This window comes from Hypomesus nipponensis, chromosome 26 (genome assembly GCF_054491055.1).
Source record: "Hypomesus nipponensis isolate SF chromosome 26, ASM5449105v1, whole genome shotgun sequence".
NCBI lineage: Eukaryota > Metazoa > Chordata > Actinopteri > Osmeriformes > Osmeridae > Hypomesus > Hypomesus nipponensis.
Window position 1 is genome coordinate 5,591,249 of NC_140386.1, and position 26,980 is coordinate 5,618,228.

At 50.8% G+C, this 26,980-nt stretch overlaps 1 protein-coding gene across 3 annotated transcripts; it reads left to right on the top strand.

Annotated features, from left to right (window-relative positions):
• Positions 1–286: 286 nt before the first annotated feature.
• st3gal3a (ST3 beta-galactoside alpha-2,3-sialyltransferase 3a) lies at positions 287–26,408 on the top strand. Of its 3 annotated transcripts, XM_084692368.1 has the most exons (11): positions 289–472; positions 1,265–1,410; positions 7,652–7,694; positions 9,127–9,219; positions 13,381–13,475; positions 14,856–14,919; positions 15,561–15,656; positions 15,792–15,978; positions 21,187–21,333; positions 22,570–22,716; positions 25,135–25,375. In XM_084692368.1, exons 2-11 carry the CDS (start codon positions 1,296–1,298, stop codon positions 25,237–25,239), a joined length of 1,092 nt encoding a protein of 363 aa, XP_084548494.1. In that variant the 5' UTR covers positions 289–472; positions 1,265–1,295; the 3' UTR covers positions 25,240–25,375. The 3 variants fall into 3 exon arrangements, with proteins under 3 accessions (XP_084548495.1, XP_084548493.1, XP_084548494.1); XM_084692369.1 differs by lacking the exon at positions 15,561–15,656 and having other exon boundaries at positions 287–472; XM_084692367.1 differs by lacking the exons at positions 14,856–14,919; positions 15,561–15,656; positions 15,792–15,978 and having other exon boundaries at positions 287–472; positions 25,135–26,408.
• The last annotated feature ends 572 nt before the right edge of the window (positions 26,409–26,980 follow it).

Consider the following 26,980-nt stretch of genomic DNA (forward strand, 5'->3'; position numbering starts at 1 on the left):
AATCAGTTATATTTGGGTCATGAACTGTTATGATGGTTGAGGGTAGGCTACTTTGGTCAGGAGAGGTCCCAAGCCTGTGCAATAAAATATATATATTTTTTAAACAATAGGATACTGTAATTCAATAATGTAATAAATCAATTTAGGAATCAAACATTAAACAACGTTGGCTTTTTTTTAGACACATTTACAACACGTAGCCTAGAAACACGTACCTCAGTCCTCAAGACGCGTCTACATAGGTTTGTGTGTTTACTTGCTCCTGCTAATGCTAGAGCTAGTCTAGTAGTAGCTCAAGGCTCCGCAGCGTTGATTACCGTCCTATTCTCAGCCGCAAGCATGTTGTAGAAATAACAGTTATTGCTGACAAAACAATACTACTTGAACGATGTGTTATTTAAACCTTCTGACATAATATGAATGCTAGTGGCAAACCTCACCTTAACAGCGGACCCGCATCGTGAAAGAAACGGTAAGGTTGATCATACAAAAATATTCCAGTCATAAAAGCTCAAGCTAGCTAGCTAGCCCGTCCATAATATAACGGGATACGTGCTGGTCTCCTGTAATGTAAAGATCGACTAACGTCACAAAACATTTGGTGCAAACATTTGTTTACTTATACTGTATTTAGCATTTCGTAACTGTATTTGGCCGCAGACTGACGTTAATGACACTGGCAGTGGCAAGCAGACAGTCGTTTGATTTGAATGATTTATAGCACATTGAGAAAGAAGACAAAGCAGGGAAGAAACGATACTGTGATGTGTTTGATAGCTAACCTAGATAAATCTACTGAATCTATCTGGAGCAAGTTATGTTGAGTTCGTTTGCCAAGTGAGTCAGTCAGAACCAGAAAACAGTAACCCAGGCTGGCAGGCGGTCCTGACTATCTAAAGAAACCTACAGAGGTAGCATTGGTGTACAAGGTGGTATGCCGACTGTTAGATTGAGATATACCTATATTAACGACCATAACACTGAACAGAAAAGGGTCGGTATTTGTAATAATATACACAACATCTCTCTGAAATATGGTTCTAAGAATCTTCCTCTTACGTGAGCAATAATCAAAAAATGTATATCTGGAACCTTGAGGGTATAGTTTAAAAATGAACATCTATTTTTTTACCACTTTGTATGTTTTATGTAGGCTAGGTTAATTTTGTTTTGGGTGTTTCGGATGCCACGTTATTCAATATCTATTCAGCCATGGATCATGGTCTGTACAGTAATAGTTTTGATGTGCATTAACTCTGTTTAGGCTCCAGTGGGGCCATGTACAGACATAAGAGATGAGAATGAAGCCCACGCGCAATCTGGTCCTGGGGCTATGTTCCATGCTGGTCCTGGGATTCCTCTACTACTCCTCAGGGCGACTTCATTTACGTGGATGGGGACAGAAGTCACGTGAGTGTGCTGTTATTGTTTGTGCCGAACATGCTGCAACATCCATTAAGGTTTTAAGGCAGACTAACTGCTTAATTATTTACAACCCTTTTCACCTTTCGCCGACGTCCAGTCCCTTAATGACGGCAATTCTTCCTTGTACCAAGCGGGGGAGCTCACAGCCTAACGTTTACTAACCTGAAGTCATAGTAGTCTTCGTAGCAGTAAAAAGTGTTAAAAAAATGAGCTTTTATGAGTTGTTCTTAACCGATCCCGCAACAGTCCGGTTTAATTGTTGCAGCTAGGGTGTAAATGCTCAAGGTTGACCTTGCAGAATTTGTAATTAATCCAAATTGTTTTTTACAGGATGCTTGTAAGCACATTCCAGTTACTATAAATGTTCTTCTTTTGATAACAATGTCCTGAGATCATACAGTATTGTTCTTTACTTCCCTCAACTAGCACTCATGATCTGTGAAAATACACATATTTGAAAGCTGAAAATGACTCCTCTACCTCACCCATATCAGCATTTGTTAGCAATTTAGGGTAGAGGTTTGTTTGCTGCAGATGTGTGTTGGATTCAGAGTTACAAGGTATGTAGGAGCAACTGTGAGAGCTATGCCAACTTGCTTGATTTGAAAATAGCACATTATGTGTTTTTTTATTTTTTATTACTTATTTAAAGTAAATGTTTGTAGATTATAGCATTTAACCTCTCTCTGAGTCTTTAAGCCTTTTGGCAGACAGACAAGAAGATTTAGCCAGGCAGTTGAGCTTTAGCCTAACCCGTGTCAAGTAAGCCTTTTGAGCAGCACACATACTTTCTCCCAATTTCACATCGAGGTACGTCCGCCACAACCATGGGGCAGCCATTGTGTTTTTTTGGAGCTTAAAAGGTGTGCTACTTCAAATGGTCCTTGTCAATTCTCGGTATCATGTGACCAGGAAGTCCAGTTCTCATCACTCAAAGCTTTAGCCAGGTCTAGATTTCGTGTGTAGTTTTAAATCATCTGGAGTAATTCAAGAATAATTTTTCATTTTAAAGTGGGCTTTTGCCTTCAACTTCATGTGGAAGCCTGCCAGTTATTAGAATGACATTGGTGATGACTCAGACTAACCAATTAAACAAGTTAGGGCTAGGTCTGGGCTTCATTTGGCATGAATTGATTTAGTCCACATTTAATTCACATTGAGCAAATACATTAATAGGGCTAGTGTAAAGCCCCATGTTTCATGAGCTGAAACAAGGCCCAGCTCAAGATCCCCCAAAACGTCACGTGAATCATTAAATCGGTCGATTAGGCCCTAATCAGTTATTTTCAATTGACCGGTTTCCTTGAATACTCAATAAAACATTGAAAGGCGTTCACATGTTGACGTATAGATTGCTAATGATCGACAACCTATAACTTTTGCACCTTTAGAAAGATACACATAATCAAGGGATAGGCCCGTTTCTGTCCAGATAGTCACGGAGGGAGACGTTAAGTGTTAACAGATCCTCAGTATCTCATGGCTACGGTTGTTGTGACTAATTTTTCTGGACTCCTAAATGTCAAGTCATGTGCAAAAACTTGATTGAATTACATCTCCCTCAGAACATGTCAGCTCCTTCCACTATAGAAATAAACGCCCGTCGTATTGTTGACATGAGCCATTTTACAGCTGTAATGAGTTTATTTTCATTCAAGGGTGTTGCTTAATCCCATGACTTGTAATTTGTTCCTACTTAACAGCAACATTGTATGACATGACTCACACATTTTGACCCAGATAGACAGACAGTGAATAATCATAGTGTGGTATCACCAGTAAAAAAATAAAAAATAATAACAACAACAATAATAAAAATAGTTATCTGACTGCGTTTTTCGACCGAGAGCATGAAGCTGTTGGTCATGGCTTGTATGTTTAAAACCTTTTGGCTAACTCTCTGCTTCCCCTTTAACATTGTATCTCCCCTCCTCCTGAACTGACTGGAGAAAAGGCTTGCCCGTGGCCTTGACTCACTCTTCTGTTTCAGACTCAGACGTGGATAGCTTATTCTTCGCTGGACGAGGCTCAGGTAGAGGTTTAGAGCTTAGCTAACATTTAAGCTAGCTAACCATGTTGGGAGAGTTAATAGTCCTCACAAGAGCAGTCCGTGGTTTCGGTTTGTTTATACTAGCCACTCATGTACAGAAGCAATACATTTTTTTGGGAGGAAACGTCTCTATCTTCAAATATTTAGGCCCATCTATTTTAGGCACCATTTGTATTTACTGTAGTATGCCACTTATGTACTTAAAGATACGTACATTCTTATCACTTCGACATTTATACCACTTAAACTGTTTTTGAAACGAGCAGAAAAGCTAGTAACCTCCCAACCTATCTGGTGTATCCTACAAAGACTATTACCTTTGACATCCATGTCTTCAGGGCCAGAATAGCTTGGAGCTCCATTTTGTTAAATGCTTCCTATCTTCGGTATATCTAGCTTCTATTTTCTAATTTGAAAGTGACGTCATGGGTCAAAGTGTAAAATAGTAATAAACCTCCTTAAGAGGGATCAATGTCTTTGTAAGATTGAGCTCATTTTGGTTGTTAACCACTCCTGGCCAGACATGGATGGAGCCCTTCAGCATAACGGATCAGCCTCGCTGCCCAGAGACAACACGCTTCTCCTTAAACCACCCCAGCCACCCTCCCCATCCATTCTCCACGGACCTTCCTGACCACAGCCTCCAGTCCTTACACACACACACACACACACACACACACACACACACACACACACACACACACACACACACACACACACACACACACACACACACACACACACACACACACACACACACACACTGTGGTCTTCCATGGCCAGATACACCAGCTTTTATCTCCCCAGTGCTTTCAGTCCTCAAGACTGCTCTCTCTCTCTCTCCATCCTCCCTTTTATGTTACGCTTCATTTCCTCCTGAAGCAGCCACGTGCATGGCTGTGTGCTTCGGCAGACAGATAGCACCATGAAAGAGCTTGATAAGTGGAATAATAAGAGGCACAAGCTTTGTTTTACTCTGAAGCCGAGTATTGTTTGTGTTAGTCTCACTGAATTGCCTGGACCTGTAAAGGACTTTTTGAATTTTTTAATACCAACCCCCTTCTCTTGTTTATGTTTTAGCAGAATGGCAAAGGGATTAAAGTATTCCAGCACCTTACCGGATCTCCGGCATGCGGCCATGACATTTTGGGGGGGGAACTTGCATGCGGTTTAAAATGTTCTAATAGTCAATTGATTTCCCCTACCAATTATATGAGAGGCACGCAGCTATAACTAACGTTAAAAAAAGCCTATCAGAAGCAGAGCAGGGCGGGCCCTAGCAACACAGTGTGAATGAGATCCACATATGTCACGTTAGCGTTGTCGGTGAAAGCATGGAGCGCAAATTCATGGGGGATGATGTCCTAATCAGGGGCGGAGCTAGACTCTCAATACAGCTTAATCGCGGGGCCCTCTGCTACCAAGTCATTTTAAAATTAAAAACGTCCAAAAAACGGTAAAATATCTGATGAATTCACATGTTATAATGTGTCACTTGTTGAGCCAAGTAAGCCTATATGTCAAATAAAATACAAAGAAAAGCCACATTTTTTTACAAGTTTCTATTGACAAAAAAAGAAAGCAGTTTGCCAGTCGAGTCAAAATGTTTCAACACCACAGACAGTGACAGCTGATTGACAGCGATGGTGCTGAACAGGCTATGTGCGCTCAATCAGATGATAAGTACGATATGAGAGGGGACACGATGCTACCACACTTCTCGTACTATCTCGTTCTTTTCTTTTTAATGCGACCGATTTATATATTTCTATTCTTTTTACTATTTGCTTACAAGTGCTACATCTATGGCGCTGCCACTGTCTAAATGTATTCCCTGGATAAATATTGTCAAATTTTTTGAAAAAATAAAAAACGTATTTGATATTGAAGTAAATAAAAGGGAGAAGAAATAACCACGTGAAAAAATGAAGATAGTGTGGCTCATTGGTTGGTCAATTCCTGTGATGCAAAGCGGTCAATTTTGTTAAAATTTGCAGATAAGTTTGCCGTTTGTTCGAAATAATGCAACTCCATGAATTTCGTTTTTTATTGTGTCTGCTTACAATGTAGCGTTTTGTTACCTGGTAATTGTTATTATTGTGCTGGTTTTGTAACCATGAGTTACGTGACTGTTACGTTTTGTAAGAAGAGCTGGATTCATGAAATGTGTTAATGCGAGATCTCGCAGTTGACTTCCTACAGCTAATTATCTGCATTGTGTGACCTAGATAGGGCCCGTTTTTCGGAAAGTGACGCAAGGTCGGTGGCGTTTGGGCCACACCCATGCATCCACGTTATCTCCGCTACTGGCCCTACCAATAGATAAATGACTCAAAATGTAATGGCGCTCGGCGTGGACAGAAGAAGGTAGAGACGGCGAGTCTGTTGGCAGTTGGGTGCAAGAAACTAAGAAAACCTGGTGCTTGTTTCTGCACGTTTTGCCCGAGGAAGCTATACTATGCCAGCTGCGGTAAGAAAGTGCTAGCTTGCAGGGGCAAATCTAGGTTCCCACTTTTGGGGGGGCTAAGCCCCTAGATAAAACCTATTATTTTTCCTGTGACCCAGCAAATCTAGGGGGGTCTGGGGGCATGTTCCCCCAGAAGACATTTTTGAAAATATCCTTTTAAATAGTGTCCTCTAGTGGGTTTTAGGAAGAGATATGACACATCTTGATTTAAAATATGAAAGAGAAAAAAAAACGTTGAAACTTTTGGGGGGGCTCCAGCTAGATATGCCATGCTTGCTCATCATGTCATAGAGCCCGTGCACTCAAGCTTACCACAACGTTGCCGGGAGCAACTGTTACAGCTGACACACCGTTGTCTAGGACTGACCGTGTCTGCAACTTAAAAATAAGTTTGCACATTTATTGCGGAACATGACTTGTCATTCACAATTTCTCAGCCACTGGTCACCCTGTGTAGAAAACTAGCAGAAGACCCCCCCCCCCCCGCAAAAAAAATTGTGAAAAATTGACCAATGATCTTTTCTTATCTGCAAAGTCCTGTTTTTAATATGTTGTGTTATCCTGTACAGTTCCTTTAATATGTTGTGTTATCCTGTACAGTTCCTTTAATATGTTGTGTTATCCTGTACAGTTCCTCTGCATGACAAAGGTCGCCAGCATTTAAAAGTATCCCATTCCCCACGTACTTTTCAGATGTTGTTGCCTCCGAATTTTGGAAATGTCGTCAGTAGTCAGTGTATGGATGTTTTGAACAGCTGTGCCTGGGCTATACCAAACATAAATAGATTCCCTTCTTTTGGAAGTATCGCCTGTGGTGATATGTGGATCTTCAATTTTTTTTATGTCATTCGGCCAACCATTATCAGACCTAAAAGCCTTCCCTTGTGAATTGCAGAGGCAACAACTTTGAAAACCTTGTGGCATACTTTAAAAATGTATTTCACTGTACACCCACAACAAAGCGGTGGTAGCTTGAAGGAAGCTGTGTTTGTCCGCAGTCGTCATAACTAGTCCCACACCATTCCTTTAATATTGTCAGTTGACATCGACAAACTTAACTACAGTAACAACAACGTCAGCTCGTGATGAATACAGACAATCACATTAGCCCTACCCTGTGGTGACTTGTTGACCCTTGCGCTGCTGTCAAACTACTTGGAAGAACCAGTCTTGGCTAGTTCTTTCCATTTTCTAGTGTCTTCCATTGCAAATATGTCATCATTTGAGCTCCGTAAAGGGCAGAGGGGAAACGTTAATTGAACAACTGTAAACCGTGATATGACGAACTGGGTGATTGCACACAGACATTGTAGATGAGTCCATGTCGTAAGATGGAATTATTGTTGCCTTCTGACAAACTGTTTCCTATGACCCTGCAGTGGAAAAATCCCACAAAATCTTATCTGACCTCACATTGCTGTTTACCTATATTATGTATCATTATGAAAATATCATGATTTGTCTTTTTCATGAAGTGCACTATCGTTACTGGCCCTAGTTGGAATCGTTATGGTCCGTTAGATCATATATAAGCTATTTAACTGCCATCAAGTGAAATATTATCAGAATGAGTTATGACTTAGAGGACTAAAGCAGTCTTTGTATAAACACCAATAGTGTTATACAACTGTCCTTTTCAGATTGCCGTCGGTCTTCTCCTCCACAATGATGTCATAATGAACCTCTTCTCTCTGTCTCTTCCTTTCCAGTGTATGACAAACAGGGATTCCTGCTGAGGCTAAATAGCAGCTTGTAAGTATTTACAGTACATCTCCGAAACATACCCACCGGTTTGACAGCTCACACAAGTGCTTGCTCAGCTCACAATAATCGTCGCCTTTTGTTTTGTCTTGGCTACATGACACGGATCATCGGTTATTCCCCCCCCCCCCACTGTGTCATGTGCAAACAGTAACAGCGGCGAAGCCATGAAGACTGCACCCTTGGCCTTGAACCGACCACACTCTTGTGTAATGCCTTTGCCTGTGTTAGTACATGCTAGTCATGGCTAATGGGCGCACTGTATAGTAGCATAGCATGTGCTCTCTTGCCATACCTTTCTGATCGTGTTACCGCGACGGCTCATCCGAGGACCCCCGTGTTTATTTGAGCAAGTCAGCGCCGTGTAGGTTATTAATGGTGAGGCTAAAAGCTGCTGTTTTGCCGCGACAATCAATTTAAAAAACAATGCGTGTGTGGTATAAAGAGCCCCGGACTTGACCCCTCTTGCCGCGAGGTTGACCGTTTCGTTAACAAAAGATCTGTCGACAAGTGGTCGACACGGGGTGGGCACTAGGGAGATCTCTCGGTCTCACTGGAAACTGGGAAATGAGTCCTGGTGTTTTCTCCGAAGGGCCTCGTCCACCTGTATACGTTCCACAGTCATCGGCTTGTCTCTTCCCTCCGCGGGGTCGGCTTTGAGCAGATACCGTGTGCGAGGCTGTTTGAAAAGGCTCTGTTTGTGTTACGCCGACTCCCAACGGGTAGAGGTTAAGAGTCGACGTCGTGTAAACAGACGCCTTCTCCTCCTCGCGTCGACGAAGCGCTCGCGGAGAATCTCACTTCCAGCCCTCGTGTCAGCACGAAGCCACGACAGCTTTTACACCCCCCACGCCTTTTTTTTTTTTTTTTTTTTTTTTTTGCATTTCTCAGATGTTCGGGAATGGAGGGGGTTCTGCCCTCTGATATGACAGTCCTAAATAGGGTGGCAGCCCATCTGTGCATGTACAGTGGATATTTCTTTTCATGTTTTGTTTGTTAGCGTTCCCACAGTGAATCTTTCGGTTAGCCGTGCGTTTCTCTGTGCGTTGGTCCGGGAGCGTCATTGACTCAAAATAACTTTCTGGGGCTGATCGTCCGTCTGTTATTTGACACCATCGCCTGAGCATGCGCTGTTTCCTAAAAGTCCAATTTAAACAATACCACGCAGACGATACATTTCATGAGCTACACTACAGTTCCCAGACAGCCCTGCGCAAGGCCTTTTATGTGAGAGACATCCACTTTGTTAGGCCCACCGTAAGAGTGAGTTTGCTTTGCTTAGCTCCTTCAACTATGTCGTTTTTTTTTTTTTCCTCTCTCTCTCTTTTCCCCAGGCTCAGAAGAGCTCCTATTGCTCACACATGAAGCTGTTCCACACTTGACCTCCTCCCTCTGTCTCTAACCTCCCCTCTTTGTACTGCAGGCCGTTGGAGTTGATGTACAAGTATGGCAATCTCAGCAAGGGAGCCTGCAAGCCAGACTACGCGGCTGCCAAGATGACCGCCATTTATCCCAAGTGAGTATCCAAAGGCCCTCAATCCTCCTTTTTTCCCATGTGTGTGTGTGTGTGTGTGTGTGTGTGTGTTTCCTTTGGAAAGTGTCCTTTCTCGGTTTCACCCTCTCGAGCCGCCGCGGATTTTTGTTCCATGACTCAAACGCGGACGTCGCTCTTTGAGTGACGTCGCTCTTTGATCCTCAAGTGCCCCACTGTCACACTCTCACCCCCCCCCCCCCCCCAAGTCTCCCCAGAGGCGTAGTCAAATACAGCGATTATCATCTCGCCTGCGGTCCGCCCCCCCCCCCTCGCACATCCTCTACAAATGAGCTTCCGCTGGGGGAAACTCCCTTCCCACCCCCCTCCCACCCCAAAAGCTTTAGAAGCGTTTCCTTGTCTGGTGGATGACCACTGGTCCTTTGTGCGGCCGAGCCCGGCCGAAAAGTGACAGTCGCAGATTGGTAATGGGCGACCCGGCCCTCTGGATCGTTAGTCACGAGCACCGCGGGGTGACTCGGGCCCTCCAATCAACAGCTCGGAGCGACCCGCTCCGAAGACAGTAACCTTTCTGTCACTTCTGCCTCGTCGTCCCTCGCCTCCTGTGAGCACTAAAGGTCACGCACGTCCGAGCGCCGGGGCCAGTGGAAACAGATGTTCCGGCGGAGCCCGCGCGTCATCGTACGCCCCCGCCACAGATGTCTCAACTCGTCCGTCGAGGGCCCCCGCCGTTTAGGAGCGTCAGCGGGTGTAAATGTGAGCACGCTAAACAGGGGTCCCCGCGCGCCCCCCGCGCGCCCCCCGCGCGCCCCCCGCGCGCCCCCCGCGCGCCCCCGTTTGGTCTGGTGTTTACTCAGGGCCCCGCGCGTGTGCGCGCCGGCGCTCGCACGGCCCCCCTTCCCAGCGGAGTCTCCGTCGATGTGGAAATCCTTCCCCGAGCTCAGAGTGGCGTGAGAGGGATAAAAGATCCCATTTCCGCCCTCTGAATTATTGAGAGGCGCGCGGGGCTCCACACCGTGAAAGCTCTTCACCTGTGCGTTACGGCCCAGGATCCATCTCAGGAAACGGGGCCGGACGAGTCGCGGGAACCCCTCCGGGGACCGGCTCCCGTACGGCGCTCGGCTTTTTTTAGGGCCCTCTCTCCGCTCCGCCCTTCCTCCCCAGTGCGTGTGAGGAACCCAGGCCCCCAGAGCACTTATCCGGTGTTCGCTTTATAGCAGCAGAGACACGCAACTCTCCCAATCCACCGGGGCTCTGAGAGAGCCTCGTTAGCGAGACGGGCCCCCGCGTCGAGAGGAGAGATCGGGTCCTGTTAAGATAACACGAGGCGATTCCCCTGTCTGTTCCTCCCGTAGGGGGTTGCGTGGGCTCAACGTGACTCGCGAGCATCTTGAGATGAATGCGGACCTGACCCATATTTTAATACGCGCCCCCCCCCCCGCCCCCCCCCGGACTCGTTTCCTATCTGGATTTCTCTCTCTTTCACATACTTACACTCTCTCGCTCGCTCGCTCCCTCACCCTCACTCCCTCACCCTCTCTAACTCCCTCACCCTCTCTAACTGCCGCCCCCTCTCTCACTCCCTCCCCCTCTCTCACTCCCTCACCCTCTCTCACTCCCTCAACCTCACTCCCTCAACCTCACTCCCTCAACCTCACTCCCTCACCCTCACTCCCTCACCTTCTCTCGCTCCCTCACCCTCACTCCCTCACCCTCTCTCGCTCCCTCACCCTCACTCCCTCACCCTGTCTCGCTCCCTCACCCTCACTCCCTCAACCTTTCTCACTCCCTCACCCTCTCTAACTCCCTCACCCTCTCTCGCTCCCTCACCCTCACTCCCTCAACCTCTCTCACCGCGTCCCACTCACTCATTCTCGCTCACCCTCTCTCGCTCCCTCACCCCTCTCTGTAAACGAGCAGCAGGTGAGAGGATGAACTGGAGCACCAGAGGAAATGGCGGTTCCTCCGTAGGGCCCCCTGGGTTAATTGTATTGTAGACATTCCAACATTTGCGTGATTAGCAATTGTTATTTCCTCACCAGATCAGAGTCCACTTTGTGTTCATCATGCCATATTAAACATGAAAAGACACAATCCACCGCCAAGACTTGAAGAGGTTCTCTAGGTTAAAGAAACAGTTGTTTCGCTACGTTTTTCCTTTTTGGACTGCAAACTGTGATAACAAGAATATTGTTTTACATTTTGGGGTGTGTTTCTCAACACATCACTAGTTATGCCTTCTGTTCATACAGCAACTCGTATCACAGCAACCATACAGCAGCAAAAAAAAAAAAAAAAAACTTTCTGAAGTTAATATGAACTATTAAAGATTTGTTTTGGCAAACGACTCAATGCATTTTCAGATTGATTCTGAGCGCTGATCCCGTGAGGGGCAGGTTGTTTTTCCCGAAGAGTTATGAAACCGTAAACCCGATGCCTCGCGGCAACACGTAAACAGCGGTGTCATTAGACGTGGGCTGACCCTGTCAGAAGCTCTCTCGAAGGGGTTCACTCACACGATCGCTTTTCCTGGCAGAGAGACCGAGCGGAGCGGAAGCGAGCGCCACGCTAACCGCCGGTCTGACTCCCTGGCCGGGGTCTCTCCTAGTGGGGTCGCTCGCCCCTCGGAGCGCGCGTCTCCTCTCCCGCCGCCGCCGTTCGGCGACATCATGTCCGAGACGCTCCCGAAAAAGTGTTAATGAGAGCTTCTCGTCAGTTCTGGACCAGGGTTCTTGCAGGCTGGTCAAGTTCCGAGCCCGTCTTTGTGTGTCTGAGGCCTAATGCCTTCTAAGTGGAGACAGATGGCAGCGCTAAATAGACCATAGCATGCAAAATGTTTGTTGAGACACTAAAGCAACAAAAACGAGCTAACTATGTAATTTGGGTTTTTACATGCATTGTTGAACATGCCTCAAGTCACGCTGCCTGAGCAATCTGCTCGCAGAAGGATCTGAGAAGATTTTCTTTGACAGTCAGAATGAAGAGATTATTGGCAGTAAAAAAAAGAGAGCGAGTCTTCCTGTTAAGCATATGCACCATTGGCTTCCTATCAAAATACCTCCAACATCGAAAAAGGATTGCGTAAGCCAAGTTGAAGCTAACTCAACATTTGGTGCAGGTGATAGTGTTTTTTCCAAGTGTACTGCCTACAGGAAACTATTATTACTCCCACTATGCAACACTAGACCAGTTAGACGAAGTAACTCGCTGATTCAACACATATGCTATGTCCCCTGGCTTTGATATTGTATGTCAACCCCTAGCCTGCATTACATACCCCTGCATTACTGTCAAATATGTTTAGCTCGCAAAATCGTATTTACACTTGTGTTTTTAGCCGACGTTTGTGGTTCACTGTTTGCAGAGGGGGGATCACCGATCTGCCATTGTCTCGTCAATGGCTAACCTGCCTGTTTTGATCAGAATAGAATTTCGGACCATGCTCTGGACATTAATTGGGATTTGACGCGTCTATGGTAACCCCTCTCTCTCTCCCTCTGGTTCTCTCTCCCTCTGGTTCTCTCTCCCTCTGGTTCTCTCTCCCGCTCCCTCTGGCTCTGTCTCTCTCTATCTCTCCCTCTGGTTCCCTCTCTCTCTCCATCTGGTTCTCTCTCCCTCTGGTTCCCTCTCTCTCTCCCTCTGGTTCCCTCTCTCTCTCCCTCTGGTTCTCTCTCCCTCTGGTTCTCTCTCCCTCTGGTTCCCTCTCTCTCTCCATCTGGTTCTCTCTCCCTCTGGTTCCCTCTCTCTCTCCCTCTGGTTCTCTCTCCCTCTGGTTCCCTCTCTCTCTCCCTCTGGTTCTCTCTCCCTCTGGTTCTCTCTCCCTCTGGTTCTCTCTCCCTCTGGTTCTCTCTTTCTCTCTCCCTCTGGTTCTCTCTCCCTCTGGTTCTCTCTCCCTCTGGTTCCCTCTCTCTCTCCATCTGGTTCTGTCTCTCCCTCTCCTTTTCCGCAGAAAGGCTTGTTTTTCAAGCCTTGCCATCGCTGATAAAGACAGAGGCAGACAGTGGATTAGCTGAAACACAAACCATCTAATCCTCTCAAGCATTTTTGCCGAATTTCAATCGGCGCATCTCTCCCATACACATATAGGGGCTCTGAGGGGTTTGGAAGGACTTTATTTATTCATGCACAGTCAGTCGTACTCCCACTCGCTCTAACTCGTTGCTCTTTTCTTTTTTCCACGTCCAGGTTCACCAAGCCAGCCCCCATGTTTCTCGACACAAACTTTCGACGGTTCTCCAAGATTGGCAATTTGTATCCCCCTTTCGGAGTGAAGCTACAAGGTACGTTATACGTGCAGTCAGACCGCGAATGGCCTTCTCATCATCGTCCAATCACAGTGGGATCCTCCTTTTAGCCAGTCGACCTCACAAGTGGCAGCGAGAACAGAGGCTGACACACGCAGAGAACTGATTGGATAAGGGACCCGGTGGAAAGACCTTGGAGGGGTCACGGTCCAGGACTTGGACCTGCCGGAGGAGGGAGGGGGGGTGGGGTGACTCAGGGCTCAGACGCAGAAGGGAACACCCCTGTCTCTTGGAAAATGCTGGCCCTTATCGGGAACATCGGCGCTCCCTGTTTCCTTTCGTGCGGGACAGGGAACATGCTATCCTAGCATCAACCCTCCCCTGCTCTTGAATTAAGATTTGATTTATTTTTTACAGCACCAAGATCACCATTTTTGGCAAAATGTCTCCCAGATAGCACAGCCGCAGATCATTGGCGTGGTACTGGATGAGGGTCTATATGCAGAATGCACCTATCACTCCAGACCAGTTAGCCCTGTCCATCTTGCTTTATAAGGCAGTGGAGTTTGAGATAGCAAACCCTAACCCCCTCATTTGTCATTTCCCAATCAGAATCGAGTTACAATGAAAAAGGCCCTTTCATACGTTTGGATGGTTGCAGCAGGCTGGTTGTCAGAAAGCCAGTGATGATCTCCAAGGTTGTGGGTGCCCCTCCCGTACAGAAGTACCCTAGGCCTGGTGGTTTGGCATCAAGCAGCGGCAAGCCTTTCAACCTCCCCTTCAGCCTGATTAAGCTGTCTTCTGACTTGTTGAGAGCTCTCAGACATGCAGACAAATAGTTTTCCGGTGTTCACCCGTGTTCGTCACAGACGAGAAAGGCGAGGCGTCTTTGGACCCGAAGATGTATTTGAGAGGAACGAGTGGGTCGTAGCGTTGTCGTTTTAATGTCGTCTCTTCATAGCACGTGATCGCCATACAGCCCCGTCCCCTCAGGTCAGACATGTACATGTCGTCATGAGGAGAATTGGTTTTACAAGTGTGGGCGGTTTGATTATCGTTAGGCTCGAGACGGGTGTAGGCTCCGTCCTCGGGCCGGGGGCCACGCAGAGTGCGCTTGTTTCAAGACGCCGCCCGTCTCCCGCCCCCCGGCTCTCAATTCCCCCACCTTCCCCCCCGGGCCACCCATCTCCTGAGGGCTTGTATAACATGAAGAAGTGTTCAGCCAGCCTCCTGTCAGCCCACCCAGCCTCTGGCTTCGGGCCCTGCCTCATTTATCACCAGCCTCCAGCACCCCCACCCCCCCTCCTCCTCATCTAGCCAGGAAAAGACAAGGCCCTTCTTCTCCTCTTCATGTTATCTTCAACTCGTGTCTTTCTCTCTTTTTTTTCCTCTCCCTCTGTTGTTCTCTGTCCACAGAAAAGATGATCAATATTATTTTGACCGCCACGAAGAACTACGGTCTGGGTGCTGAGCTGGACAGGTACGTTGGCCCGTGATCAACCTCCTCATCTAGTCCAACAGGCCAGGCCATCATGGGAGTGTTTGTGGGGGGTTCTGCTGCTGCGTCGCAAAGACATCCAGAAAGGCGGTGTTACCAGCTTTGAAATGTTTGAAATACTTTGAAAATTGCACGTTGTGTCCGGCGAGCGTTGACGTGGAACTCACCCTCACCCTGACTCCTCCTCGCGAAGATTAATGAAGTAATCACCCTCTGGGCAAGTGTCGAACTATTGCTCCAGTTCTTTTTTTCTCTTCATGTATTTCACTTTTGGCCGAGGTTCTGTCTTTCTAAGGCCCCCGGTCCATTCCATGACTACTAGAATATGCAGTCGGTTTCATCAAGTAGGCAAAGGGAAATTAGGAATGTGTTTATTTTCCCACCTGGAATGTAGGCCTCAGACTAAACAGAGGTCACACTCCCCACTAAATCAGGCTGTCAGTGAGTGCGATAGCCCGCGTAAATATCAGATTATCGGGAAATCAATCAAAAGCTCCTCGCCTTTTCCCCTCCGCCCCCCCACCACACCCGTCCTCGGCGCGGCTCCCAGCGCTCATCGCGTTTTCATAGATGGCGTCGCCCCAAAATACGATCCTCCTCTCTCTCTCTCTCCTCTCTCCCAGCTTGAGCTGCAAGAGGTGCGTCGTCATGGGAAACGGCGGCATCCTCGCCAACCGCTCCCTGGGCCCGACGATCGACGAGTACGACGTGGTGGCACGGTCGGTCGACGGGCCGTCGCTCGGGGGGGGGGGGGGGGGGAGAAAAAAAACGACCCGCCGTCCCTCGGCACGGGGCGACGATAGCGTGGCTGAACCTCTCTCCCCACCCCCCCACCCCCCGCGGTGTGCTTGCAGGCTCAACGAGGCCCCGGTGAGGGGCTACGAGAAGGATGTGGGCTCCAGGACCACCCTGCGCATCACCTACCCCGAGGGCGCCATCCAGAGGGCGGAGCGCTACGAGGCCGACTCCCTGTTCGTCCTCTCCGCCTTCAAGTCCCTGGACTTCAAGTGGCTGCGGAGCATGATCTTCAACGAGAAGCTGGTGAGACGGCTGCCAGCCACCAGTAGAGGGCGGTGGGGGGTTGCAGGAGAGTCTCGAGGGGGGGGGGGAGCTGAACCGCGCGCACCTGTTAGGGCCTTTTGCCCGTATCGGTGGCACAGGCAGCACAAAAACAGGTTGTGTGCGATGCTCCAGAGCTTTTATCGGGGCCCTCGGCCATCGAACTGTAACATGAGGATTTTGGACACGGTGAGCCACCGCGAGCTTTTCTGAATTGTACTTGGGCTCAACCAGGGTGTAGCGAGATCAAAACAAACGGTGAGCCGTCACAGGATCCAGCCGAACTGGATGCCGTCCCACATGGCTGTCACCATTGTGCCCATTTTACCCACGGGCCTTTCAAACCCTCTTTCTGCTCGAAATCAAGTCATCGGATAGCGTCGATTACACCGAGATGAAGTCGGAATCGAATTCCCCCCTGGTTGGCTTTGACGGTGTTATCGGGCGGAGGGGCACAACGGCCGTCTCTGTCTGCCCCGTCTGTAAAGCGTTCCCCTTCGCCAGGTGAGCGACAGCCACTTCGTGATCTGCTTCATTGTCTGGTCCTGCGTTGACGAGGAGACTTCCCTTATCTCTTTTGAGTGGAATAGGAAGGGGGTTAATGAGTCTCCCGCCCTCTCTCGCTCCCTCCCTCTCTGACTTCCTCCCTTTCTGTCTCTCTCTCGCGCTCTCTCGCTCTCTCTCTCCCTCTCCCTCCCTCCAAGCCACCCTACCTTTCTGTCTCTCTCTCTCTCTCTCTCTCTCTCTCTCTCTCTCTCTCTCTCTCCCCCTTTTTCTCTCGTCTCTCTGTTCTCAGAGTACAGTAACTAGAGTGCTTCGTCCGCATATCAAGACCCCCCCCTTCTGAAAGCCCAGCCACCGTTTCGGCCGCGCGTCCGACTCAAGGACGCCCCGCATTCTCCGAGGGGCTGCGTACGCAACAATGTAACCCCTACGCTCCTCTGCTCGCCACTGCGAACCCAGCACGAACCCCCTGTCTCGCTGTGGCCGTCGACTGTTTTGGCAACATTCTGCCTCATGTGGGCGATGACTTTCAGCGACACGGTTCAGCCATGGAGACCGCGAGCGCTGACTCACGCCGAGCTCCACGTCGTGTTTGTGCAAGGCGGCGAGGAAACGTGTAGCTTTTACCGCCGGTCCCTGGTTTTACATAATGCATTGCGGTCCCCGCATGCTTTGGACCCACCAAAGGGGAGGGAGGGAGGGAGGGAGGGAGGGAGGGAGGGAGGGAGGGAGGGAGGGAGGGAGGGAGGGAGGGAGGGAGGGAGGGAGGGAGGGAGGGAGGGAGGGAGGGAGGGAGGGAGGGGGGGGGGGGGGGGAGGGAGGGAGGGAGGGAGGGAGGGAGGGAGGGAGGGAGGGAGGGAGGGAGGGAGGGAGGGAGGGAGGGAATGGAGGGAGGGAATGGAGGGAGGGAATGGAGGGAGAGGGAGGATAAAGTGGACTTGTGTTTGTAAACAGCGAGTCTTCTTGGACTGACCTAGCAGGCAGGCGAGTCTAAGTGCACACGCGCGCGTGCTCAAAAAAACAACTTTTGTATGTATGTGACTCATACGAGGCCTCGTGGCTCTTGTGGGATTTCTCTAAATTTCGAGGGACAGGGCAAGCCGCCTGTCTGAGAGGGATTATCGCTGCACGTGCGTTAATCCATAATTAACTCATTCTAATTTAAATCTTTATCGCAAACTTCATGGGCAATCCAAGGTTACCATGACGGAGAGTCTGAAATGGTGTTTCTCTCTCTCTCTCTCTCTCTGTCTCTCTCTCTCTGTCTCTCTCTCTGTCTCTCTCTCTGTCTCTCTCTCTCTCTCTCACTCTCTCTGTCTCTCTCTGTGTAAGAAGCGTCTCTGGTTACAGTCACTGTGGTCCTCCATGCTTGAGTGGGAATAGAAGACATTCCCACAGCCCAAGACTCGCCATGCCTGCTCCCTCTCCCATTGTCTTCCTCTCTTCCTTTCCCTCCGTAGAGGGAACAGCCAAATGATCTGGGGGGGGGGGGGAGAGTTCAAGAGTTATTGCATCTTCACCAGAGGACACAAACAGCAGGGGAGTGTTCCGAAGCGCCTACCTCAATCATGTGGACACAATTCCCGCTTCTCAGGCTCCCACCTGGCCAGAAACCTTAGATTAGCATGTTAGCATGTCTTAGATTAGCCAGTTAGCAAGGTTAGCTCCTCTCAGTTTATGGGGGAAGTCAGGTCTGATGCACATCCGAGAGCAAGAGCACACCTCTGCCTAGTCAGTCCCACGTTAGTGCCCCCCGGGGCAGTAAGGGAGACCATGGACTCACCTGGGCCTGTCAGGGGAGACGGTGGATATCACTGAGGTGGTCCTCTGCCCGGGCTAGGGATCACTTTTCACACAGTGACAGGTGGGGCCTGAGGCGCCGCGCAGCCAGCCAGCCATGACGGTCATCATCCCGCTATTCCTCGGTACTCTTTTATTGACAGGCGTCAAAAGAAGTCTCGTTAAGAAACTCGTGAAACTTTTTTTCTTCTGTCGCCCGCTTGTCTTTTTCGGGGGGACCTGTCAGCACAAATGCCCCTTGATGTGATTTAAGTGCCCCTGTCCGATGCTGACGCTGCGCCGTGACAGTTTGCGGTGGACGGGTTGCGTTTGTGTTGGTGAGGTAAACGTGTCTCGTGAGGGCGGGGGGGGGCTACTGGGAACATTCGACACCCGAGACACAGGCAAAGACGCTGACCTATACGGCGTTCAAGAGTAACGGAGGCCTCTGAGGCCCGCCCGACCGTCGTCCTTCGCGAGCCTTTCGAACCAGGAGATCAAGTCGCTGCCGTCAGCGGAGCTAGGCCGCAAACCACCAGACCATCGCACAAACGGGACACACAGACAATTGTCACTGGTTATGAATGAGGGAGAGTGTCGGCCCGGAGACTGATGGCACAGAGATAAGGACAGTGCAGAGGGGGCAGAGACTTGAGTGCTAGCATTGTGCCGCGGGGGAACAAACGACACTCCCCGTGGCCTACTCGCTAGTCCTACATATCGAGACGTTATTGTTCTCCACAGTAAAAAGACCGACCGCCCCCCCCCCCCCCCAGTCCAAATGCTAACCATGCTAACCGTTCTGCGCAGACCAAGTGGAATTCACCACCACAGGCTTAGATTTTTGCGCTACTGAGGCGAGGCCGGGACTTGGAGAGCTTAGTGTCCGAAGCCCTTCCTGTCCACCTGATCCTGCCAGCCCTATCCAGGTGGTTTGCCCCCCCCTCCCCTCCTCCCCCCTCACCTGTTCCCCGTCAACTGTCGCTGAAGGACAAGGTGTTAGATTCCCCTCTCTCAGCAAGAGAGCCAAATGGGTTCCCGTCGAGACAGGATTACCAGCCGGGCTTTCAGCGAAGCGCCGCCCAGGGGACAAGAGTGACCGTGCTAGGCTACGCTAGCAGCCCATACCAGCGCTGCGTGGTTTCTACCCGTTTCGGCCGCGCATTCCGGAACGTTCCGCGGCGGCTCAGTCACGGGTATCCCAGTAACTGGGCCCACGGAGGCATGAGAAATGCCTCGCAGGCCTCTGGTAATTACCCTAATGGCCCCCCGAGTATATTGATACAGGGTTTGTTTGCTCGTCTTGTTTTTCTCCTCCGTGTTTTTCCTCCTTTAAGGTTCTTCATCGTCAGCGTCACTGCTTTTAACTGGGGCTGGTTTGAAGAAAAAAACAACCCAAAACTCGACTTTGAATTTTCCACCGCCACACAGGCCACCCCCTTTTTCCTAATCCCCTGTTTTTCTCACCTCGTTTATTTCAGAAAAGCGGTTTGACAAGAAGGGGGGGGACCGTGAGACCACGCTGGGCCTTCTCATGAAGGCAATTTGGCCGCGGCGTTCGAGCCGGGGCGGTGCGGTGCCCTGTGGTTCGTTACATCCCAGCTGGTTCTGATATGTGTAATTTCATCTCACTTTAGCGATTCATTACTCCCAGCGCGCAGGCCTCAACATTACTACTACGGGAACCTGTGCCGAGATGGATCGAATGACATGTTCACGCCACACGAGCAGTTTGCGTTCGTGAGTACTTTGAGGTGTAATCTCTTTTCTGTTTGGAGGGAGGAGAAGTGGGCTTTCACTTTCCCAGATCTCTTTCTGTATCCAAAACCAAAACCAATACGACCACTTTATTGGCTCGAAAAGAGGTGATTTACTTCTGTTGTTTTTGAACACAGAGGAAACTCCCCGGCTTAGGCCGGCCCGCGAGTGGGTTAAGCACTTCTTTTGCGGGCGCTGCGGTCTGTTCTGGCCTTTTTTATCAACTCCAACCTCATTAAAAGCGCCCTCCAGGGCCAATAAAACGGCTCGGTGCTCCCTGAACAGACCTGCGCTCCTGAGGTACACCTCTGGGGGAAAGCGGGGGCTAACCAGTCCTGCAACACGGTGGCCTCCTCGTCGAACACACGCCGTCTCTCAACGCACGGCCGGGCGGTGAGCGCAGCTCGACTTGACCGCAGCAAAGACACGACGGCGGGAGTTGTAGGAAGTGGGACCGAATGGGGCCGCCGGCACGTGATGTTGACCAGGGCACTTGCTGTGCCGTCGGAGGCCCGGACACAGCTGTGCTGTAGCGCCCTCAGAGAGGCCCTCTCCGCCAAACCTGTCTGGCAGAGCGAGGGGCGGGTCGTGTCTGGGCGTGCCCTTTGGCACCGAGCCAAAGGCAGCTCAAAGCCACTCGCTCCACTATTTTTTACGGCCGTCCCTTTTATACGGAATATCAAAGGCAACCTGTGGGCTTATTTGCACAGGTGACTTCCATTAAAAGCCGCTGACCCGACTGTTTCGCATCAGCTCTCACTTGGGCCAGCTCCGAGCCAATGGAGGAATGACTAATCATGAGTCTGGACCGGAGAGGAGATGGGGAGGTGCTCTGGCTGAACTGCCTGGTAATTGATATGCATTATGGAGGGTTGGTTGGGGGGTGGGGGGGGGGGGTGGGGTGGTTGGACTTGAGTGTGCTACGGACCACCAACAGAGGTCACATTGTTACAGCGCGGCGAAGACGTATCGCCAGGCCTCCTCTCATTTGCCGTAGTGGCGGGCGTCATTTTTCAATCCGCCCAAACGAGTCTCATGTTTCTGAATGATTTTCTTTTTTTTGTGGGGGGGGGGGGGGGAGTCCTTTTCTGTGTGTCTGTCTTCTTCCCTCGCTCACGTGCGCTCTCCCTCCCTCCATCTCTCTCCCAGCGCAACACGGACGGGTTCTGGAAGTCGGTGGCCCGCCACGTCCCCAGGGAGCCCAGCGAGGTGCGCATCCTCAACCCCTACTTCATCCAGGAGGCCGCCTTCAAGTTCATCGGCCTGCCCCACAACAACGGGCAGATGGGGAGAGGGGTGAGAGACCTTCCCCAAAACACCCGACCCCACGAGATATAGAAACCTTCTGACTCTGGGTCAAATCTAAACAATGTCCGGGGGGGGGGGGGTTGGGGAATGTCCCTTCCACACGTGACTCCCTTCCCATATTCCCATATATATAGCAGGGCTCCGCGGGCCCAGGAATGAGTCAGAACACCACCATTATTACCACCAGGGTGTTGCTCATAGGCACGGGCGTAGATTTCTTTTCAAACGGCTTGTATTTGTTTTAATGACCGGGGATGCGGCCGTTCATAATCGTTTTCTTAATAAGAAGTGGGGGGGGGGGGGGGGGCGGATGCGCTGTTTTTCGGTAAGTGGGGGGGGTTCGTGTCCGTGCACGCCCGATGGAAAGCTACGCCCAAGTTCAGGTGTTGTTTCATGCTGTCTACTGTACTGACTGTGACGTGGTATTGACAGTCCGTGCCGATGTATGTATATGTATGGCCCGGGCCTCATGTCTCTGGAAGGATCTGGACGGGATCTGAAGACGTGGCTCCGAGAAGGGGAGTGGGGGAGGGAGGGAGGGAGGGAGGGGGGGGTTGGGGAGGTTGGGGGGGAGGGGGGGGGTTGGGGAGGGACGGAGGGGGGGGGGTTGGGGGGGAGGGGGGGGTTGGGGAGGGACGGAGGGGGGGGTTGGGGAGGGAAGGGGGGAGGGAGGGGGGAAGGGGGAGGATGCGGCGGTCAGGTCTCGTTATCAGGCAGTCGGCAGAACTCCACCTGCAGGATTAGCCCTCTGTCACTCACCCGGGCTCTGCTGATAAGCCCTCACGCCATTAACCTGCCAGCCCGCCAGAACGCCTCCCTCCTCGGGGAGCCTGTCAGGCAGTCAGACCTCCAGCACCACAGACAAACCTCCTTCAGACTGCCTGCGGTTACCTCAGTTCCTGGACACTCAACTGTCTCCTCGTGGAGGGGAAGAGAGGGGAGGGGAGGGAGGGAAGGGAAGGGGGGGGATAGAAAAAGGGAGAGAGAGATTCAGGTCTCGACCTCTCCCATCAGTTCTGTTGAGAGAAAAAAATGGGCATGTTTCCTCACTCCTAACGAGCCATGACTTTGTTCTTCCGGGTTGTTCCATGACTTGTGTTTGGCTAACCTTTCCATCCCCCTCTTTGTTCCCCTTCTAACTGGCCGCCTTCATCTTTTTACACCCTGCCCGCTCGGTCATTGAACACGTGTCTTACTTGTCTCGTGCGTGGGTGTTTTTTCCAGAATATTCCGACACTGGGGACGGTTGCCATAACAATGGCGCTCCACAACTGCGACGAGGTGGCGGTGGCCGGCTTCGGTTACAACATGAGCACGCCCCACGCCCCCCTGCACTACTACGAGAAGATTCGGATGTCGGCCATCAAAGAGGTACTCCCCCCCCCCCACCCCCCCACCCATCGCCGCCTCCGCAGGCATGCGCGTCCCACCCCCATTGTTACTGTCGACTGGGAAGGGAAGTTCAATCCAGGTACTGCCTTCAGTCAGGTCACAGTGACCCCCCTCTCCCCCCCCCCCCCGCCCACCCAGCCCCTGGCGCATATCTGACATTCCAGTCCTGTTGCAATCCCCCCCGAACGACCCACAGAAGGGTTTGGCCCGCGCCGGCTGGATTGATCGCGGAAACCGCCGGAGACGAGGAGGCGTGCCTTCGCGCCGCTCTCCGGCCCAGTAGCTCGCCTCACCTCTCACCTGCAGGCTCATAGTCCACGCCCTGCAAACACTCGCTTTTACATCCGCCGCCGTCCGCACAGCTCAGACGAGCCCTCTCCACCCCCCACCCCCCCCCCTGTGTACTGGGCGCCGTGTCAAAATAACTAAATTAAGATGTCGTGGGCGTGTGCAGTAACTGCCTCGTAAAACCCAAGGAACATTTACAGGCAAACCGACACTGAATGTGTGACCCCGGGCGCACGGACGGTCTTTGTTTGTGTATCAACAGGGGGGGGGGGGCTCCTTAACTATGGATCGAACCGATCGGCCGCATGCGGTCAGAGAGAGAGAGAGAGAGAGAGAGAGAGAGAGAGACGCCCATGTAGGGAATCCCAGAGGTTTTGACAGATGACTCTCTCCCCTGAACTGCCTCTCTCTCTCCCCCCCCCCCCCCCCCCCCCCAACTCCCAGTCGGTCAGCAGATTTTACCTGCTCTATTTACCCCCTGACCGGAACATCCTCCCACACAAAGTACACATCCAGCCAGCGTCCCTCCCCGGCCGTGTGTTTAGTATTCCGCCCGCCCGAGCCGTGTGCCTGGGCGTCGCTTCACCCAGTCCAGCAGCATGCCTCTTGTTGTTTAGCTCTCCTCGTTTACGCTCGCGGGGGGAAGTTTACAGTGACCTTTCTCTGTACTTATCGAATAGCATCTTCTCTGTAAGAGTCAGGGCGCTGTAGCTACTCGCTCACGGGACGCCGTGATTAGGGGCGTCGGGGGGGGGGGGGGGGGGTTTGGATTAGGATGTGTCGGGTCAGGGGGATCCAGCCTTGAGAGACGGATCGTTCAGGACGCTGTCTGAAGTACGCGGTGCTCATGAATCACTCTCCACCGGGGGGACGTCCGCACTCGAGCGGCGTGTCTCCACCGGAGACATGCGATCCCTCCCCTCGTTCCCCCCCCCCCACTTCCCGGGTGTCAGTGCGCGCCCTCCGCAGACTGCAGACGACTTGTGTTTCAGAGCGCTGGGACACGGACCCGTCTGTACCCCCTCCCCCCCCTCGGCCCCCAGCCATCTATAATTGAGAGCTGTGGCCGGGTTTTTTGTCTTCGTCCAAAGAATCCCGCGTTCCTCGAGTGGGTCAACGCAGCACAGGGGGAGTTTGCGCGAGCTGACGCCCCAGAACGGAGGTTTGTTCTAACTCTCCCCTGGAGGACTTGCACTGACTGAGGCTGGGAGAGGGGGCGGGGGGGTGGTGGGGAGACGGATGGGGGTAGCACAGCCTAGCCCAGAGAGAGAGCGATAGCGAGGGGAATGCTGGAGGAGCAGGTGGAAGCCCGCGGAGCTCCCCCATGTCGCTCGCCTCGCTCTCTCCTCCATGAGCTGCCAGTCACCCAGCTGTCCCATGCCCCGCGGGGGGCCCACCAACGAGAACCGGCTCTACCGGAGGACGTACGCCCTCTCTCTCTCTCTCTCCCCCGGAACTCCGAGCAGATAGCTCGTCCCTCCGGGGAAACGGTCCGTCGTAGGTGATGATTTAGAGGGCGGGGTTTCCTAAACACCTCATTGACTTGGCTTCTGCCTACCGAGTGCCCTGGCTTCTGCTCTGAGGAACATGGCAATGAACCACCTTTGCCACTCGTGGAATTTCCCCTCCTTTTGTTTACCCGCATGCACACAGATGTGTTCCCGCAGAAATTCCTGCTTTTATAATGAATAGTTGTTGTTCACGTCAGGCTGAATAGCCGTGACAATAAAGCAGTTGTAGCTCCCAGCTCCTTTTAGTTTTTTAGTTTTTTTCGGAAGAGTGCTTTTGTATCCAACAGTTTCATGTCAGAAGCTTCACTTCAACGATGTGTGTCACATTCTGCACCTCATTCAGCCGGTATTTGCTCCTTCATCCGTCCTCTCAATTCAGGGACGGATAATGCCTTCACAGAGACACAATAGGGGTCAGCCGCAACGTATTCATTCCCGGTTGTCTATTGTGCGTCTGCGCTGCCGCGTCAGCTGAGAGCGAGGCTTCTTTTGGCCGTACTCGGCGTCCTAAAGAGCTGTCTTCTGTTTCCTTTCTCCCCCCTCCCTTTCCTCCCTCCCACCCCCCACCCCCCCCCCACTATGTCGAAACCCATCGCAGTCGTGGACTCACAACATATCCAAGGAGAAAGAGTTCCTGATCAAGCTGGTGAAGGCCGGAGTCATCAAGGACCTGACCGGTGGGATCTGTGGGTCGGGGTGTTGATCGCCTCGGATCTCCCTGCCGGTCGTCCTCCCCTTCCTCCCTCCCTCCCTCCCGTCCCCCCCTCTCCACCCTCCAGCTCTCAGGGACGGAGAAGGGACAGGGGGGAGCGGTGGCCCCCGTCGACCTGCAGCCCTCGCCGACGCCTGGCGGGGGTTGAGGAGACGAAGGGCGATGGCGGAACGTGGGAGTCGATTCGTGCTGATGGTGGATGGAGGTGGGAGGAGTCCCGGATCACACTCTTCCATGTTCCAGGGTTTGTGAACGAGAGGATGGATGGAGGGGCCTTTCCTGTAGTGTTGAAGCGCGGCGCAGAATACCTCTCGAGGAAGTGTCCTTGTGCTCCTGAATGTATTCCCGACAAATGAAACCAGAAACCCCTCTGGCATTTTCATTTCTTCTTATTTCAAGTATTCGCTGTTTTGCCTCGCAGCGTTTTTTTAAGGACTGTTTTTCGTCCAGGTAGCAATGTACACATTTGGCTGCTCCCAGGAAGCATGGGGCAGGGCAGGGCAGGGCAGGTGCTGGATTTCTCCCCACACCCTCCTTCCCCTTTTAAGTTATTTTAAAGTTATTTACTTTGAGAGGTTTCTTTGATGTGACCCCCTTCTTGTTTGGCTCAGTTCAGAGTTAAAAGGAGCACCAGCCCTTGATAAACGTATTTATTTTGGGTCAAACCGCCGAGGCCTCCTTGTTTTAGTCCTCCTTTGGACAGAGAGACTGGGCTGTGTTTGGGCTGTGGTCTGTCCATCAGTGTGCTTCCCTAAACACTGAACTCGATCATATTTCGCTCATTCACGACAGCTTCCGGAATTTCAAGCTCTCTGGTCAAAGAAATAAACAGTGTCCTTCTTAATTATCAGTATAAACAAGCTTTATGATTAAAAGTAAAAAATAAATTAAAAAGAAACACTTCCATTTTATTCTTATATGTTTATTATTATTAAATGATAGACTGTGTTCGGAAAGTTTCTTACAGTGTGTATGCCTGCCAAACAAATTCATGGTGACAAAGCAATTTCTGTTCAATTTTTTTCTATTGTTATTGATTGATTCTGGACTTGTTGCTGTTTCTGTGCACAGCCAAAAGTATGTGGTGTGTATTTTCTTATCCTTTATAAACCCATACGTTGATTGTCAAGATGATTTGAGAAATAAATCATAACATACCGGATGTAACGTCTTATTCACGAGAGAAAAGCCAGACCCAGGGGATTTCACAGTAAAAGTCCCAACGGTCTCTAATCCCCAAGTTGTTTGTGTTTGTGGGTGTTTGTGTGTTTCCCGTTCCCCTGCCTCCATGGGTACACCTTATCAGAGAAGATCATCTCTGCTGCAGCGGACTGCCCCTCACTTGGACCTTCTGTAAACTGTTCCCTGTTTTATAAGAAGTTCAACAAACAGTGGCTGTTTATGAGTTGGTGGGGTGGGGGTGGGGAAACATGGAAGATGTGGTGAGTCATCGATGTATGCTTGACAGCTTGAGCGGGACATTTTGTATAAAAAAGTACGAATACGAATGTTCTTTCGGGGAAGATTATTAGCTTGATAATAGATAACTTTAGATAACTGTTGTAGTGATCAAAAACGCTGATTACATATTACTTTATTGGCCATTCAGAGCTTGTTGGGATTTCTTTTGTTTTTGTGAAGCGGGGCTATCACGTCCTTGAGGCAATGTGCTTCATGTTGAGTTATTCCCCTGGAATGTCTAAATGGTACACAGATATCAAATGATACATTT